The sequence below is a fragment of the Akebia trifoliata genome, chromosome 5 (genome assembly GCF_017979445.1).
Source record: "Akebia trifoliata isolate Shusen 1 chromosome 5, ASM1797944v1, whole genome shotgun sequence".
Taxonomy (NCBI): domain Eukaryota; kingdom Viridiplantae; phylum Streptophyta; class Magnoliopsida; order Ranunculales; family Lardizabalaceae; genus Akebia; species Akebia trifoliata.
The window spans coordinates 28,472,199-28,491,853 of NC_141379.1; the positions used below are offsets into that span (position 1 = coordinate 28,472,199).

The following is a 19,655-nucleotide window of genomic DNA, read 5'->3' on the forward strand; positions in this document are numbered from 1 at the left end:
AAACAAGCGAGATTCGATAAAAACTACAAAGATGTTACGACCTTTTGATAGTAAAATGAACCATTGAAGTGTTCTATACTTGTTCAATAGTACTTATCCATCAAAAGTATGAGAAGCTCCAGCTTAAGATCTCCGGACAAGAAAAGCGCACTACTCTAGGTACATTACAAAATGCAACCTTAAATACATTCTTCACAAACGAGACAACTGTTTTGCGAACAGGTTGGTACCAACACATATCTCCTTAGAAAAATATAATTGAAGACTACTACTTGGTCTCTTTTAAACAAACTAATTAGTAGCCAAGGATACTCAAAGGTCCTCCGCCAGATCTCCTACCTCACTATGTTGCTTTGATATTCGAACAAGTTGATTTTAAGAGCATTAGCTTAGACTGAATACATTTACATGGACGATTCGTAAAAAATGGTCTGTCATGAATCCTATTTTTAACACAAAATGATGGGATTGACCTCATAAGAATTACAACTTGTCCCAGCTCTTCTAGAAGCCATGGGAGCTCTTATTAACTTCTTCTGGAACAGTAGATTTTATTTCATCCACAACAATTCCAAATTCCAATTCATAGAAAATAAAAAGAAGAACAACAACAACTCTTAACGGATTCACATTCAAGCAAGGAGAAACAAAAAAAGTAAAGAGCAAGGAAGAAAATTACCCAAGGAACTAAATTTTGCTCTTCTGTTGGCCTAGTGGTGTCGATGGTTCTTCGCCCTGTGATTAACTCAAGTAAAACAACTCCAAAACTGTAAACATCCGATTTCAAGGTCTGCTGACCTTTTCTTGCATACTCCGGGGCACAATATCCATATGTGCCCATCACCCTCCTTGATACATGAGTCTTATCTCCAATAGGACCAAGCCTTGCAAACCCAAAATCCGAGATTTTCGGAATGAACCCTTCATCCAACAAAATGTTGGACGATTTCAGATCACGATGTATAATAGGGGGATTGGCATTGTCATGCAAATATGCCAGACCTTTAGCAGCTCCTGCTGCTATTTTCATTCTGTATACCAACCTAACGGCTTCTGGTCTGGTGCAAGATCTACAAAAAACATAAGACACGTATTGAAATATGTGGCATGTATTGAATTATTGCAAATTCAAAGGAATATTATTACTTAAAATGTTTCCTTCAAAGAGAGATCACAAAATCAAAAGATTAAATATATTTTTGACATACCTAGAAGATGATTTTCTAGAGACCCAAGTGGCATATATTCATAAACCAAAAGCCTCTGATCTCCATCAGCACAATATCCAATGAGATTAACTAGATTTTGATGGTGAAGACGACTTAGCAATAAAACCTCAACAAGAAACTGTTTGTTTCCTTGCAACCCATTCTTGTCAAGTTGCTTAATAGCCGCAAGCTGATCATAATGAACCAAAATCAGTCCTAAGTTTCTTCAATTATTCCAAGAAGCACTCAACTCAATTCATAGTAGTTAATTTAGTCCTCATTTACCTGCCCACTCTCAAGGCATCCCTTGTAAACTCTTCCAAACCCACCAGCACCCAATAGACATTCTGCTCGAAAATTCTTAGTTGCCAAGGCAAGCTCACGGAAGGTGAACGTTTTTGCAGCAATAGATACATTATTGTCTTTGTCATTGGCTTCTTTTTTGTTTTTGGTTTCAGGTGAGGTTTCTTGATTAGGATTCTCTGCAAAACAAAGTGTGGGTGAATAAGTTTTTAATGACCAAATAATTTTACACTTCTCAATCGATGTTTATAATAATTATATCTGCTCAAACCTAGTTTTCTATCAAATTAAGCTCATTAATAGCCAATGCTAGTAAGAAATATCATATCCAAGTGCCTTACAAACTAAGAAGAATGAACCTAAAGGAAGGGAAATGTTTGCTCATCTTGAAGTTTTTCGAAGAGTAATGATTTTCTGACTCCCCCACGTGGCATACTAAAATTGCTCTCTTGTTGTGGCATGTGCTAGAACCATTGATCCTTTTCCTCGGGATACATAACTGAACATATTTATGAGGATGTGCAGATGTGTATCCCGATGCATAAAATATATGGTTCTAGCACATGCCATGCCAGGAGAGTATTTTGAGTATGCCACATGAGGGAGTCAGATTATTACGACTTGTGTTTCGAAACTGATTATAATTGAATTTGATTTTTCTTTTTTTCCTTTTTCTAAAGAATAGAGTCTCATTTTATGGAAACCAGTCGTGCACAAATAACTTTACAAGTTGCAAGGAAACATAAAATCTTAGATCATCCGATAGTGAAAATTTTGTATCGGATGCATTATGAAATGACGTTGGAGTAGGGGAGGGGGATATATTAATAGTAAAACAGATGTCCAGTCCAAAAGTTACACCTTAAAAGCTATGATTTGCTTTTGCACCAAAAAAAACGTGGATGGAGGTAATGAGAGTAGATATGAACACATTTGAACTAATAGAAATCAGTATTTTTTAAGGGAAGGCTTTGAGTATGATTCTCTTCCATATATGCTAAGGCAAACAGATTGCTCACCGAACGGTGAAATGGATTCTTTAGGAGAAGCTGGTGGCAACTGTAAGCTCTTGCTACTATTTATTCTCTTTGACGCCTTCTTCTCATGGGCTGCGAAACACGAAAAGAAATTTATGAGTCGATAAACCAATAAATTCTTTTTGAATTGTTAGATATGGAGCCTTCAAAACACCAATGGAACCTTGAAAATCTTAGGTCATGTTTGATTGCAGGGAGAATAATTATCTGGCAAATCCTTTTTCTCATGGAAAATCACGCGCAAAAATCTCATTAAATTGGGTGTATAAGTTTATCTTATTTGAGTAAGTCTGGCCTTTCTAATGGGTTGTTGAGCTCACCTTGTGGCTTCCAAAAGCATGATTCAATGTCACAGTGATGTAGAGGACAAAATTCTATGAACTTTAAAGAAAAAAAACATTGAAAAAGGTTATTTTTCAGTGCTAAATTTTAATTTTAAATTTTGGAGTTCGATGGGAGTTTGGTAACCGTCTATTCTTAAAACCTTGGATCAAGTAAAAAAAAAAAATCAATTTTTTTTAGGATCTGAGTATTTCCATGAAATCAAGATGGCTATGGTGTTGGATTTGCCAATTTGATACATATTTGAGCTCGACGGCCCTAGTAAGATTTGAAATCTTACTTAGTTCTATCTTTTTTAAAGGCAATTAAATTAGAAGAAGGTACGAGCAGTTTCATATGTATCTAAAGAGGTTATTTGTAATTTAAAATATTGATTATAGTAAATTACAAATAACCGTTCCCCATTAGGAGTTCTGGAACGGTTTTTAACCGTTCCAAATCATGTGATCTAACCGTTTAAATTCATTAAAGATGCCTCCATTAGAGACGGTCAGCCAACTGTTTCATAGTGGATTAGGAACGGTTATAAACCGTTCCTAATTTCCATATTTGTTGTAGTGTTGGCAGCTTATGCTGTAAATTATAGCTATGGATTGGCAACAATATCCGACTTAATGGCCAATTATGAATTGTATAAGATAGTTGGTGAGTTATTTTAGATGTTCTGGCCAGAATCTTGTGTACAGTGGATATGTAGATCAGATAGGAATGAAATATTTAGTGTAGATGTATGAGGATGGGATATCTGTTTATTTTAGCTTATGATGTGATTTAGATATTTAGTGGATAAAACATAATTAATTTAGATTTTGAAGACAAAATTTAATCTGAGGCATTTTTTATCTAATGAAAGATCCACATATTCAGAGTTGGAATGTTTGGATCTCGGGGTGTGACAAACATAAAGGTTGAAGAGCTTGAAGATGACAGATTTTTGGGAGAACAATTAAGGGCTTTTTACTAGAATTTGAATATGAAAGAATTTAAGTCATTTTTCGTTAGTCTATAAGATAAGATTGAGGTCAAGGGGGGCATGTCATCAATTTGAAAAGATATGAAATGAGTGTAGCAAAGAAAAGGACGTTGAGATGGATGAGTGGAAAGAATATGAAAGATAAAATATAAAAAAATACGCGATAAACTGAGAAAAAGTTGGCTGAGATGGTTGGGGCATGTTAAACGGAGAGTGATTACAAACATAATTAAAATAAATATTTAAGTTGAAGGTCCTAAAAGGGCAAGAAGAAAATCCAAAAGAACGTTGATAGAAATAGTGAAAACATATATATAACTCTCTCTCAATAACATGAGATGTAGCTTTGGAAAAAGTGGAATGTAGGAATTAAATTCATTTAGTAGATAACACAAGAATATCTGTAAGATCTGTAAAATGATGTATCTCGACATAATTCAATGATAGAGTGGTAAAACAACAATATTACATATATATATATATATTCCAAATTCATCCAATGATACACAAAAGTCCTTCATTTTATAACATATATGAAATGGGATCTCCTGTCATTTTCTTCGTTTGAATTCGAATCCCATTCTATCACTTAAGCAACTTCACATTTATCTGATGAAGATGGAGATGAAACAGGAAGGGAGGTAGAGCCCCTCTTGTCAGCTGGGGCCATTGCAAGGTAATGTAGTGCAATTGCAACATCGCTAATCAATGGACGAAGGGCAACTGCCTCTTGGAGACACATGACAGTAATAGCAATTGCTTGATAGAATCCTCTCATTGGGAAGTCCCCTTGAAGAAGTGGATCTGCCAACCGTGGGTACTTCCTTCGGTCCTTGAGAAATGGTCGTGCCTGTTCAACAAAATAACAACAGCAACACCAAGTAAATATCGAAGAAACAATGTAAAGAAATGATTTGTAATGACAGTTTCAATAAACTCAAATGTAAACTAGACATGAACGCATTGTTGGACTTGGATAGATATATGAGGTACATGGCAAGGCTCACTCATGTGTAAAGTTGATCTCTTAACATTATGAAAATGCATGTAGAAGCTCAACATCCACTGCTTATCAAGGAAAATTTAGGTGTTTAACTAAAAATCAACAAGCAAGATTTGATAAAAATAAAATGATGGTAATGACCTCATAAGGTTTACAATTCATCCCACCAACTCTTCTAGAAACTACGAGCCCTCTTATTGACTACCTCTAAAATAGTAAGTTTTGTTTCATCCACAACATTTACAAATTCCAATTCATAGAAAATCAAATGTCTGATGGATTCACATTCAAGCAAGGAGAATAAAAAAGTAGGGCTTACACCCATAGCTAACTTGGTTTGCACATTGAAAAGCAACTTGATCTGACGTCATGGGTTCAAGTCCAGTTTACCCATAAAAAAAGGAGGAATAAAAAGTAAAGAATAAGGAAGAAAATTACCCAAGAAACTAAATTTTGTTCTTCAATTGGCCTCCTGCGGTTGATGGCCCTTCGCCCTGTGATTAGCTATAGTAAAACACTCCAAAACTATAAATATCTGATTTGAAGGTCAGCTGACCTTTTCTTGCATACTCCATATGTCCCTGCCACCATCGATGTATCCCCAGTAGGACCAAGCTTGGCAAGCCCAAAATCGAAGACTTTTGGATTTAACCCTTTGTCCAACAAAATGTTTGACGATATCACATCACGATGTATAACAGGGGGATTGGCCTTATCATGCAAATATTCGAAACCATTAGCGGCTCCTGCTGCTATCTTCATTCTTGTATACCAGCCTAACGGCTTCTGGCCTGGTGAAAGATCTACAAACAAATATGCAACACATATTGAAATATGTCATGCGTATTGAATTATTCCAAATTTAGAGGAAGATTATTATTTTAAATGTTATTTTTTGGATAAAATATCGTGAAATTAGAAGATTTAGTAGAATTGATGACATACCTAGTAGATGATCTTCTAGAGACCCCAATGGCATATACTCATAAACCAAAAGCCTCATTTATTACCTGCCCACTCTCAAGGCACCCCTTATAGACTTCCAAACCTACCAGCTCCCAATAGAAATTCTGCTCGAAAATTCCTAGTTGCAGAGGCAAGCTCACGAAAGGTGAATGTTTGTCCTTCAATTTTTCCATTATCATCTTTGGCTTCTTCTTTGTTTTTGGTTTCATGTGTGGTCTTCTGATTAGTATTCTCTACAAAAGAAATTGTGGATCATTAAAATTTTGAACTATACAATTTTTATTTTTATTTTTATTATTTACCATTCTTATTAATACATTTATTGATAATTCTGTCTGCTTGAACTTAATTTTCTATCCAATTAAGCTCATTCATAGCCAATGCCAATAAGAAAGATCATATCCAAGATCCTTAAAAACTTAAAAGAGTGAAACCTAGGGGATGGAAATGTTGATTCACTGTAAGGCTATGTTAGGTAACACTTCTGAGTCTAAATTCTAACTATTTTTCTTTTTTAAATTCAATGAATCTTCATTGACTCGTTTGAGAAAACTCGGTCTCGTCCATGAATAAGAAATACCAAGATTTGAGACCATGGACATAACTTAGTATGCCTATGTTTTAAATCTAAATGAAGAAATCATACCTTTCGCATTGTCTTCTTGAACATTGTGATTGGGGTGAAGTCCACTGTTCATTCTTATCCTATTCGTATTGTGTTCCCAAACATAGTAGTTATTGTGGACAAATTCAGTGTTGGCCGTAAGTCTATATGTGTTTGGCCCCTGTGTATGATTGATGGCTCATGCCTAATCCAGCACCGTTGGCGGTAGGATTAATATAAGTGTTGGGCTCGTGATGATCACTATGATGGTTCAAGCCAAATCCGCTGTTGGTCATAAGATCATGTGTTGAGCTCATCCTGATTAGGTGGTTCAAGCCAAATCCACTATTGGGCACGCGGCGTGTACGTGTTGATGAGCTCATCCTGATTAAGGTGGTTCAAGCCAAATTCACTATTGGTTGTTGGATGATCCATATTGTAGTTGATGGACTACTGCCAAATCTACTATTAAGTTTAATTAGGAGCTATTTCAGTTCCATATTTTTATAATTAAAATGGCCCAATCTGCATAGATGAACAAATTAAACATGCCTTAGAGGTTGAGAAAACTGAAAAAATTAAAGAGCGAAAAAAGGCTAAAATTCAAACAAAAATCATTCAACGACTTTGAATTTTTACGATCAAACAAAAATATCACCCCCTCAAATCTCTCTCTCTATTTTACATCACGGAAAATTAAAATTTTTCCAAAATAGTGGACTATTCTTTTCTAATTCTAAGAACAGTAAATTACCAGTGGGGAAAAATTCACTCTTCTATAGAATCGTAAATGGTTTTCCGCTTTAATTTTAGTAATAGTTTTAAAAAAATTCTGCTTCTAGAGAAATAAATTGCTTCCCAGTTACGTAAAATACTTTAATTCTGAAACGGTAATATATCATTTTCGAAATAAAAATGATTAGTACATTGATTGTGGAATTTTCAACTTTTTCTATATCGATTTGGTTATTGCCTACTCCATTTTCTTTGCTAGGCGAGCACGGGGTTGGTGATCAGCCGAGGTGAATCAATGAGGTTTGATATTTCTGAATCATGGGATCAACAGTACTCCTCAAGCCTTTACCAACTTAGCTAACAATCCAAATAACAACAGTTCCTAATTATTATAAGGTTCAAATCAAACATAAATTCCACATAAAAATCATACCAGCATATAATAATAATAATACACAATAATAAATTTGAACTGAAATTAAACCTTAAACATTGAAATTTAAATATACCCTTAGATGCAATTTTAACTTACAAGATATTTAGAAGCAAAGCTGTTGTTGGAAGAAGAGAGAGAACCTGTATTTGTATTTTGGGTGGGAGATGCCTCCATATATAACTCCAACTAATTGGAGAAATTCAAATTTAGTTTCTTAAAGTCAACTCACGAGGAAAACTAATATGGACTTCATCAAATCTACCTAGAAATAAAGTAGTTGGAATTGATTGTTGGCTGATGGGTTTAAAAATCTATTAATGGTCTAGAGGTTTGTTGACTTGGAGAAAATAAATTAATATGGACTAAGAGTTTATATGGACTTATACTTAGGAATTGATTGTTGTCTGATGGATTTAATGTCTATTAAAGATCTTGAAGAGAAAACATTTGCCACATCCATCAATCACATGTAACCACGTGTATTGAATGGCATTTCTAATTTACATAAGTACACTTGTTAGTTAAAAACCTACCCTTGTATGCTTGACGTGGCAATCATCTTAAACGCATAGTTGGACTTGGCTCCCTCATCCATAAAGTTGATCTCACAACATTATGAAAATGCACGTAGAAGCTCAACTCCATGGCTTATCGAAGAAATTTTATGTGTTAGTTGAAAACCAACCAGCAAGATTCGATAAAAACTATGAAGATGTTGCAAGCTTTTGATAGTAAAATGAGCCATTGAATAGTTCTATACTTGCTCAAAAGCGCACACCTTTAATTACATTGCAGGATACAACCATGAAGACATTCTTCACAAACGGGTCGACTGTTTTGCGAACAGGTTGGTCCAAATCTAAACACAAATCTCCTTGGAGAAACTGTTGAATGTTAAAATTCAACACCAGCCTGAATTGAGAAAAGCCCACATTTATTGCCCAAGCCCAATAGTTATTTATAGCCCAATTTCTAGAATCTTCCTAGAGAAAACTCTAGATGTCTTTAGATAAGAGAAAAATAGAAGATTCTAGAATTATAGATATTTTGGTAGAAAACTCTAGACTAATAGATATTTTTAAAAAGTTCTAGATAATAAAATTGTAACCACCAGATTAAGAATGTGTTGGCACAATCCTAATCATTAGTTAAAGAGGTGCCACTAGTATAAATAGGGGTGAGTCCTCTCATTTTGTAATCAAGTAGTAAGAAACAAGTTGTGAGAAATAAGTTGTGAGTAAGAAGTCTTGAGAGGTTGTAAAATGTGTGAGTGTTTGTAAAAGTGTGTTTTTCTTAATATAGTGTTATTTTCTTCTTCAACTTGTGAGTGATATTTTTATTGAGGGTATAGTACAAGTAAATTGTTTACTTGTTTATATCCAATATTTGTGCATTTAGAGTCAAGTACTCTAGATTTTTCCTCACCAATTGGTATCAGAGCCAGGTTGCCAAGGATCGATTTTGGTGGAGCTATCTTAAGTCGTGGGGAGTTTACTACTCTACAAAATCGTTAGTCAAGTTTGTTCCGTTTAGTCGAAGCTCTGCCGGCACGATGGGTGACCTTCAAGTAGTTGGAGGAATCAAGAAGCTCAACAACCAAAACTACAACACGTGGGCAACATGCATGGAGTCTTACCTACAAGGTCAAGACCTTTGGGAGATTGTTGGTGGTAGTGAAGTTACACAACCGACAACAGAAGATGCCAATGGCATCTTGAGAAAATGGAAGATTAAAGCAGGCAAGGCGATGTTTGCTTTAAAGACTACAATTGAAGAAGAAATGTTAAAGCACATTCGAGATGCCAAAACACCGAAAGAAGCATGGGACACCTTCGCTACACTCTTTTCAAAGAAGAACGATATAAAGTTACAACTTCTCGAGAACGAGCTGCTATCAATGGCGCAACGTGATATGACGATCGCCCAATACTTTCATAAGGTGAAGTCAATATGCCGTGAAATTTCAGAGTTAGATCCGAATGCTGCTATTGGAGAAACCAGGATAAAAAGAATAATTATCCATGGTTTGCGACCTGAATACCGAGGCTTTGTTGCTGCAGTACAAGGATGGCCGACACAACCATCACTTGTTGAGTTCGAAAATTTGCTTGTTGGTCAAGAAGCTTTGGCTAAGCAAATGGGAGGAGTCTCGTTGAAGGATAAGGAAGAAGCACTTTACACAAGCAAAAGTAAAAGTAGCTTCAAGCAGTACGTCAGAGGTGGATCTAAAACGAATGGTGACAAGATAAGAGGTCATCAAAGAGAGGGAGACTCTCGTCCAGGGGGAGCTTCAAAGAATCACGGTAATAGTAGAAGGTTCGAAGGCGATTGCTACAATTGCGGGAAGAAGGGTCACATGGCGAAAGACTGCTGGTCTAAGAAAAAGCATGCTGAAAGTAATGCTGCTACTTCCAGTTCTAAAGAGAAAATTGAAGATGAATGGGATGCTGAAGCATCGTTTGTAAAGGAAGAAGAAGAAGTAGCTCTTACAGCTACATCTGAACGGATTGACTACGAGAATGACTGGATCGTAGACTCGGGGTGCTCAAATCACATGACAGGTGATAGACAGAAGTTGCAAAATCTGTCCGAGTATAAGGGAAGTCGTGTGGTGGTGACAGCTGACAACTCAAGGTTACCGATAGCTCACATCGGTAAGACGATAGTCACACCTCGTTATAATTCTAACCAAGTGCCACTTCAAGATGTCTACCATGTTCCAGGAATGAAGAAAAATTTACTATCTGTGGCTCAACTAACATCATCAGGCTACTATGTCTTGTTCGGTCCCCAAGATGTGAAGGTATATCGTGACCTTAAAACCTCAGAAAAGCCAACGATGGAGGGACGACGATTGGAGTCAGTTTACGTAATGTCAGCAGAGTCTGCATATGTAGACAAGACAAGAAGGAACGAGACAGCAGATTTGTGGCACATGCGGTTGAGTCATGTTAGCTATTCCAAGCTAAGTGTAATGGTAAAGAAGTCGATGCTTAAGGGACTTCCTCAGCTTGACGTGAGAACAGACACGGTCTGTGCGGGATGTCAGTATGGTAAAGCACATCAATTGCCATACGAGAAATCGAAGTTTAAAGCAAAAGAACCATTAGAGTTAGTTCACTCTGATGTGTTCGGGCCAGTCAAGCAACCATCAGTCGGCGGAATGCGGTACATGGTGACCTTCATTGATGACTTCTCTAGGTATGTGTGGGTTTTCTTTATGAAAGAAAAATCTGAAACTTTTTCAAAGTTTAAAGAGTTCAAAGAGATAGTTGAAGGAGAAGTAGGAAAGAAGATCCGTTGCTTGCGCACAGACAACGGAGGAGAATATAGCTCGGACGAGTTCTCTCTATACCTACGAGAATGCAAAATACGTCGTCAGTATACATGTGCCAATACACCACAACAGAATGGTGTAGCAGAAAGAAAGAATCGACATCTTGCAGAAACTTGTCGGAGTATGCTACATGCAAAGAATGTACCTGGAAGATTTTGGGCCGAAGCTATGAGAACAGCAGCCCATGTGATCAACAAACTTCCTCAACCAAGGTTAGAGTTTGTTTCACCCTTTGAAAAACTGTGGGACATAAAGCCTACAGTGAGCTACTTTCGAGTATTCGGATGTGTATGCTATGTATTTGTTCCTGATCATTTACGTAGCAAGTTCGATAAGAAAGCAGTCAGGTGTATCTTTGTTGGATACAATAATCAGAGAAAGGGGTGGAGATGCTGTGATCCTACAACTGGAAGGTGTTATATATCACGAGATGTGGTATTCGACAAAGCATCTTCTTGGTGGTCCTCAGGAAAAGAGGTGTTGCCAGACTCAAGAGAATTCGAAGACAAACTACAACAAAAGATGGAGGAGCACACTGTCAACATTCAACCAAGTTTAGATGAGGCTGGAGATCTGCATGACAGTGATGGTGATCAAGAGATGGCCCAGAATCCTTGGGAAACTGGTGTGTATCAACAAGAAGATCATCATGGAGAAACGGAAGTATCAACTCCACAATCACAACTGAGAAGGTCAAACAGAATTCGCAAACCAAATCCCAAATATGCCAATGCAGCCATAGCTGAAGAAGCAACTGCTAAAGAACCTGAGACATTTGAAGAAGCATCACAAAACTCTGAGTGGATCAAAGCTATGGAAAAAGAAGTCACAGCGTTAAAGCAAAATCAGACCTGGGATCTAGTGCCAAAGCCAAAAGATGTGAAACCCATATCCTGCAAATGGGTTTACAAGATAAAGCGTCGTCCAAATGGATCAATTGAGAGGTATAAGGCTAGATTGGTGGCTCGAGGGTTTTCTCAACAATATGGGCTAGACTATGATGAAACATTTAGTCCGGTGGCGAAACTTACAACTGTACGAGTCCTACTAGCACTTGCAGCCACCAAAGATTGGAACCTGTGGCAGATGGATGTGAAGAATGCCTTTCTACACGGGGAGTTAGATCGAGAGATCTATATGATCCAGCCAACAGGTTTTCAGAACCAAGATCATCCTGAGTATGTGTGTAAGCTGCGAAATGCACTCTACGGATTAAAACAAGCACCAAGGGCGTGGTACGGTAAGATTTCTGAATTTCTTACTCAAGGTGGCTATTCAGTAACACCTGCAGATTCCAGTTTGTTTGTTAAAGCTAATGGAGAAAAGTTAGCTATCGTGCTTGTTTACGTAGATGATTTAATCATAACGGGTGATGATGAGGCAGAAATCCTTCGAACAAAGGAGAATCTATCTGTTCGTTTCCAGATGAAAGAACTTGGACAACTCAAGTACTTCCTTGGTTTAGAAGTTGATCGTACACAAGAAGGAATATTTCTCTGCCAGCAAAAATATTCTAGAGATTTATTGAAGAAGTTCGGAATGCTCGAAAGCAAACCAATCTCAACACCAATGGAACCAAATGCTAAGCTGTGTGCACATGAAGGAAAAGACTTGAAAGATGCAACGATGTATCCACAATTGGTAGGTAGTCTTATCTACTTGACCTTGACTCGACCTGACATTTCTTATGCAGTTGGTGTGATGAGTCGGTACATGCAAAATCCAAAGAAGCCACATTTGGAAGCAGTCCGACGAATACTAAGATACGTGAAGGGTACAATTGACTATGGTCTTTTGTACAAGAAAGGCGAAGATTGCAAGCTAGTTGGCTACTGTGATGTTGACTATGCAGGAGATCACGACACTCGCCGATCAACTACTGGGTATATGTTTACTCTTGGATCGGGAGTGATTTATTGGTGTAGCAAGAGACAACCGACTGTGTCTTTATCAACAACAGAAGCAGAATATCGAGCAGCAGCAACAGCAGCTCAAGAGAGTATGTGGCTGATACAGCTGATGAACGATCTACATCAATCAATAAACTATGCGGTTCCATTATACTGTGATAACCAGTCAGCAATTCGTTTGGCAGAGAATCCAGTTTTTCATGCAAGAACTAAACATGTGGAAGTGCATTATCATTTTGTTAGAGAAAAGGTTCTTCAAGAAGATATAGAAATGAGACAAATTAAAACAGATGATCAAGTTGCAGACTTACTCACAAAAGGATTGAGTACTGGCAAGTTTGAAAACTTTCGTCGTCAACTCAACATGGTGCAAAGAGTAAAAACTGGTGTTGAGGGGGAGTGTTAAAATTCAACACCAGCCCGAATTGAGAAAAGACCACATTTATTGCCCAAGCCCAATAGTTATTTATAGCCCAGTTTCTAGAATCTTCCTAGAGAAAACTCTAGATGTCTTTAGATAAGAGAAAAATAGAAGATTATAGAATTATAGATATTTTGGTAGAAAACTCTAGACTAATAGATACTTTTAAAAAGTTCTAGATAACAAAATTGTAACCACTAGATTAAGAATGTGTTGGCACAATCCTAACCATTAGTTAAAGAGGTGCCACTAGTATAAATAGGGGTGAGTCCTCTCATTTTGTAATCAAGTAGTAAGAAACAAGTTGTGAGAAATAAGTTGTGAGTAAGAAGTCTTGAGAGGTTGTAAAAAGTGTGAGTGTTTGTAAAAGTGTGTTTTTCTTAATAGAGTGTTATTTTCTTCTTCAACTTGTGAGTGATATTTTTATTGAGGGTATAGTACAAGTAAATTGTTTACTTGTTTATATCCAATATTTGTGCATTTAGAGTCAAGTACTCTAGATTTTTCCTCAACATTGAAGACTACTAATTGGATTCTTTAGAGCAGACCAATTAATAGCCAAGCAAGTTCAATGGTCCTCCATCAGGTCCGCTACCTCACAATGTTACTTGATACTCGAACAAGTTGATTCTAAGTGTTTGGTGAACAAATGTAACATCTATTGAATAAGAATTTTGGATTCAACCCTTCATCCAACAAAATGTTCGTAGATTTCATATCACAATGTATAACAGGGGAAATGGCTCTGTCATGCAAATATGCAAGACCTTTAACGGTTCCTGCTGCTATTTTCATTCTTGTATGTACCCGCCTAATGGCTTCTGGCTCCTGTGCAAGATCTACAAAAGAATAAGCAACGTAAATTGAATTATTGTAAATTCAAAGGAAGATTATTAATTAAAATGTTTCCTTCGCTAAATATCGTGAAATCAAAAAGATTTAATATAATTGACATACGTAGAAGATGTTTTTCTAAAGACCTCAATGGGATGTATTCATAAAACAAAAGCCTCTCATCTCCATCTGCACAATATCCTCGTGTCCTTGCAACCCATTCTTGTTAAGTTGCTTAATAGTCACAACCTGTTCGTAATGAACCGAAATAAGATGAATAATAAGAAGAAGAAAGTCTCAATTCAAGCACTAGAGTAGTTACTGCCATAGACTGATATTCGCATTCAGCCCTAGAGTGGACCACTGTTGGTTGCTTTATAGATATCCAATAAATACAATTTGCACAAAAAAAAAAACACAATATCATGTGGTTGATCTTGTATCAGGGTATCCGGCCCAACCAGCATAAAAAAAGGCATATAAATTAAAGGTGCTGTGAGTAGTAAGACAGAGACCATAGTCAATTGAGCTTTTAACATATCGAAGAATTTGTTCACTGCTTGGAGATGAATAACAGAAGAAGAATGCATGTATTGGCATACTAAATTCACAGCAAATGACAAATCTTGCCGAGTCATTGTTAGATATTGTAGAGCTCTAACAATACTGCGATAAAAATTAGAGTCGACTGAAGATGAGGAGTCTGGCTCAAGATGAAAGTGATGTTTCAGTAGAAAGGAGCTTACAATCCAGAACGGGAGCTCAATCCAAAATTTTGAGGGCATATTTAGCTTGAGACAAGAATATACCATTAGAGGATCAATTATCTTCAATACCTAGAAAATAATGCAAATCACCCAAATCATTAAGAGAAAACTTAGAATGATTGCCATTAAGGAATCAAACATAAAATCATCTTCATCTCGCTTCTCTTTATTGTTGCTTGACATTTTATCTGGTAAAGATAGAGACAAAACAGGAAGAGATGCAGAGCTCCCCTCATCAATTGGGGCCACTGCAAGGAAATGCAATGCACTTGCAACATTGCTAGTCAAGGGATGTAGGGTAGCCTCCTCTTGGAGACACATGGCAGCAACAGCAAGCGCTTGACACAAACTTCTTATTGAGAAGTCCCCCTGAAGAAGTGGATCTGCCATTTGAGGGAATCTTCTTTGGTCCTTGAAAAGTGGCCGTGCCTGTTCAACAAAATAACAACATCAACACCGTAAAGAAATGACTTTTAATCAGAGTTTCAATCAACTCGAATATAAACTAGACATGTACGCATGATTGGACTTGGACTTGAAGACATTCTTCACAAACGAGACTACTGTTTTGTGAACAGGTTGGTACCAATACATATCTCCATAGAAAAATATAATTGAAGACTGCTAATTGGAATCTTTTAAGCAAACTAATTATTAGCCAAGGACACTCAAAGGTCCTCTGCTAGATCTCCTACCTCACTATGCTGCTTTGATACTCGAACAAGTTGATTATAAGAGCGTTAGCTTAGACTGAATAAATTTACATGGACGATTTGTAAAAAATGGTTTGTCATGAGTCATATTTTTAACACAAAATGATGTGATTGACCTCATAAGAATTATGATTTGTCCCAGCTCTTCTAGAAGCCATGGGCACTCTTAGTAACTGCTTCTGGAACATGTACCGAAACGGGCAACACCTATTGAATTATTACAAATTCGGAGGAAGATTATTATTATAATTTTTTCTTTTTTGGATAAAATATTGTGAAATTAGAAAATTTTTTCTAGAGACCCCAATGGCATATACTCATAAACCAAAAGCCTCTAATCTCCATCAACACAATGTCCAATGAGATTAACCAGATTTTGATGGTGAAGGATACTCAAATGTTAAAACCTCAACAAGAAACTCTTTGTTGCCGTGCAACCTATTCCTGTTAAGTTGCTTAATAGCCACAAGCTGAATAATGAACCAAAATCAGCCCTAAGTTCCTTCAGGTTTAATTCACATTTACCTGCCCACTGTTAAAAAGGCGCCCCTTGTATACTCTTCTAAAGCCACCTTCTCCCAATAGACATTCTGGTTGACAACTCTGAGTTGCTTCAGCGAGCTCAAGAAAGGTGAATGTTTTATCTGCAAGTACTTCTTTGTTTTTGTTTTCATGTGTCGTCTTTTGATTAGGATTCTCTACAAAAGAAAGTGTGGATCATCAAAATTTTGAACTATTATATATATATATATATATACATATACAATTTATTGATAATTTTGTCTGCTTGAACCTAATTTTCTATCAAATTAAGCTCAATGTCAATAAGACACATCATATCCAAGATCCTTAAAAACTAAGAAGAGTGAAACTAAGGGGAGGGAAATGTTGGCTCATTTGAAGAGTTTCCAAACAGATTTGTGTGATAATTGAATTTTTCCTTCTTATTTAAAGGAAGAGAGCTTGAGATTTGTGAGTTAATAATACCCAAATGTTGAATTTCAGTTTAGAACATGGTTTTAAATCTCATCCGAGACCAAGATGACTCAATATCAGTCACCATCGATACGGAGAGACAAGTCATCTCAAACACTGAAACCATCCTCCAAAGTTCTTGTTTCAGTTAGTCCAATGTCTGATTGAACACTACAACAAGAATTATCATTAGGAACCGTTTCCAAACAGGCCTGAAACAGTTTGAGGAATGTTTATTATCGAGGCGTCACAACGTTATTGTCCTAAGATTGTCAGCCGAACGCCCCCTATATATCTATGGTGAGGAGATCATCCTCACAAAAAATCAGCCCAATCTAAAACTTCTAACCCCATCAAAAGTGATTTACAAATTAACAATAAAAATCAACAGTCCACAAACCTTCAACTTTGTAAACCCCTTTTGATGGGATTAACAGTTTCAGATTGGGCTGATTTTTTTTGTGAAACTTTAAATCATATAGGACAAATTTTGTCAACCAACAATATCATCTTAAGATTGTTCGTTGGACATTCCATGATTCTTCAACTTGTAAACTGGGCTAGAAGTTTCAGAATGAGCTGGTTTTTGGTGAGGATGATTTCTTCATCATAAAGATCATCCTCACAAAAAATCCGCCCATTTCGAAATTTCTAACCCATGTTTTGAAAAATGTTTGGCTCTCTTTAGGGCTTTTGAATGCCCCCCATATAGATTTTAAGGACGACAACTTCTCCTTCAGTCACTCAATCAAATCGATAACTTGTTCTAATTTGTTCTAGCCTACTTTGACTCAAGATCTACACTATTTACTATTTACAACAATTTATTCAAAGGAAAAGTCTCAATTTTATTATTTGAAGAAAAAAGCAATCTATTACGTCTCTTATTGACAACTACTCCATATTGAAAAACTTCTCTATTCATCGAGACACGAATGATAACATCTATGGTTCCTAGACACGTCCACGTTAGAAAAGTGAGATATGAGGTACAATCTTGCTGTCACTGCACTATTATTCTTTCTTTTTAACCTCAAACCTTGTTGTACTTTTGATTGTTTATTTCTTTGATTTTTGACTTTGGGCAGTGGATCAAACAGTGAGGTTTTCCTAGTCTTTGTTTCACTACAAAAAAAAAAAAAAAAATTAACAGTAGTTGTTCAAGGGATATTGTGCCCTGGGGACGTTTCGCCAGAGTTTCTACTCGCAGTAATATTGTTTTGAAGAGGTGAGAAACGTCTTAAAAGAGAGCGACCTAGTAAGTGCCTCTACCCAGTTCATTTTCAATTTTGATTACAGGTTGTATTCAATATCTACTTCACAAGCAATAATATGGAAATATATCAAGGTACTACACGAATTTTTGTCTTTGTTTTTTTTTAAATGACGAGGGGACACAAATTTATTTGCAACACATCCAACTGCATCTCCTGTTGTTTTCTTCAATTGAATTCGAATCCCATTCTATAGCTTCAACAATAGCTCTTTGGTGTTCATCCGAGCTATCTTCATCTTGCTTCTCTTTATTGTCGCTTGACATTTTATCCGGTAAAGGTGGAGACAAAACAGGAAGAGATGCAGAGCCCCCCTCATCAACTAGGGCCACTACAAGGAAACTTAATGCACATGCAACATCGCTAATCAAGGGACGTAGGGCAGCCTCGTCTTGGAGACACATAGCAGCAACAGCAAGTGCTTGATAGAAACTTCTTATTGAGAAGTCCCCTTGAAGAAGTGGATCTGCCATTTCAGGGAGTCTTCTTCGGTCCTTGAAAAGTGATCGTGCCTGTTCAACAAAATAACATCTACACTGTAAAGAAATGACTTTTAATCACAGTTTCAATCAACTCGAATATAAACTAGACATGTACGCATGATTGGACTTGGACAGATATATAAGGTATATGACAAGGCTCACTCATCCATAAAGTTGATCTCGCAACATTATGAAAATGCATGTAGAATCTCAAAATTCATGACTTATCAAAGAAATTTTACATATTAACAGAAAACCAACCAGCGAGATTCCATAAAAACTACAAAGATGTTACAATCCTTTGATAGTAAAATGAGCCATTGAAGTGTTCTATACTTGCTCAATAATACTTTTCCATCAAAAGTATGAGAGGCTAGAGCTTAAGACCACCGGACAACAAAAGCGCACGCCTTTAGGTACATTACAAGATGCGACCTTGAAGACATTCTTCACAAATGAGACAACTGTTTTGTGAACAGGTTGGTACCAACACATATCTCCTTAGAAAAATTTAATTGAAGGCTACTAATTAAGAAAAGTAATTAGTAGCAAAGGACACTCAAAGGTCCTCCGCCAGATCCCCTACCTCACTATGTTGCTTTGATAAGAGCGTTAGCTTAGACTGAATAAATTTACATGGACGATTCCTAAAAAATGGTTTGTCATGAGTCATATTTTTAACACAATAATGGGATTGACCTCATAAGAATTACGAGTTGTCCCAACTCTTCTAGAAGCCATGCGTTCTCTTATTAACGTCTTCTGGAACAAGAGCATTTATTTCATCCACAACAATTCCAAATTCCAATTCCTAAAAAATAAAGACCTCTAATGGATTCACATTGAAGCAAAAGGAGAAACAAAAAAAGTAAAGAGCAAGGAAGAAAATTACCCAATCAACTAAATTTTGTTCTTTAATTGGCCTCCTAGTGTCGAAGGCTCTTCGCCCTGTGATTAGCTCCAGTAAAACTACTCCAAAACTATAAATATCCAATTCAAAGGTCAGCTGACCTGTTCTTGAATACTCTGGGGCACAATACCCATATGTCCCCACCGCTTTTGAGACTAGAGTCATATTTCCATCAACACCAAGCTTTGCAAGCCCGAAATCCGAGAGTTTCGGAATGAACCCTTCGTCCAACAAAATGTTGGCCGATTTCAGAGCACGATGTATAACAGGGGGATTGGCATTGTCATGCAAATATACCAGACCTTTAGCGGCTCCTGCTGCTATTTTCATTCTTGTATGCCAACCTAACGGCTTCTGGTCTGGTGCGAGATCTACAAACAAATATAAGACACGTATTGAAATATGTGGCGTGTATTGAATTACTG

The 19,655-nt window shown here is 36.8% G+C and overlaps 1 protein-coding gene and 1 pseudogene across 4 annotated transcripts in view; both read right to left on the minus strand.

The window, feature by feature from the left end:
• LOC147401969 (putative serine/threonine-protein kinase PBL7) overlaps positions 1 to 19,655 on the minus strand; it is a 43,609-nt gene that overhangs the window by 772 nt on the left and 23,182 nt on the right. For 2 of the 4 annotated variants that reach the window (XM_086443475.1, XM_086443477.1), the window contains 2 exons: positions 19,213 to 19,601; positions 17,937 to 18,350 (listed from right to left, as the gene is read on the minus strand). In XM_086443475.1, the coding sequence (XP_086299601.1) occupies positions 17,967 to 18,350; positions 19,213 to 19,601 (773 nt within the window). In that variant the 3' untranslated portion in view covers positions 17,937 to 17,966. Of the gene's footprint in view, positions 1 to 17,706; positions 17,901 to 17,936; positions 18,351 to 19,212; positions 19,602 to 19,655 lie in introns of those variants that run through there. The other 2 variants (XM_086443476.1, XM_086443478.1) reach the window with 2 other exon arrangements.
• Positions 84 to 16,303, minus strand: LOC147401970 (uncharacterized; annotated as a pseudogene).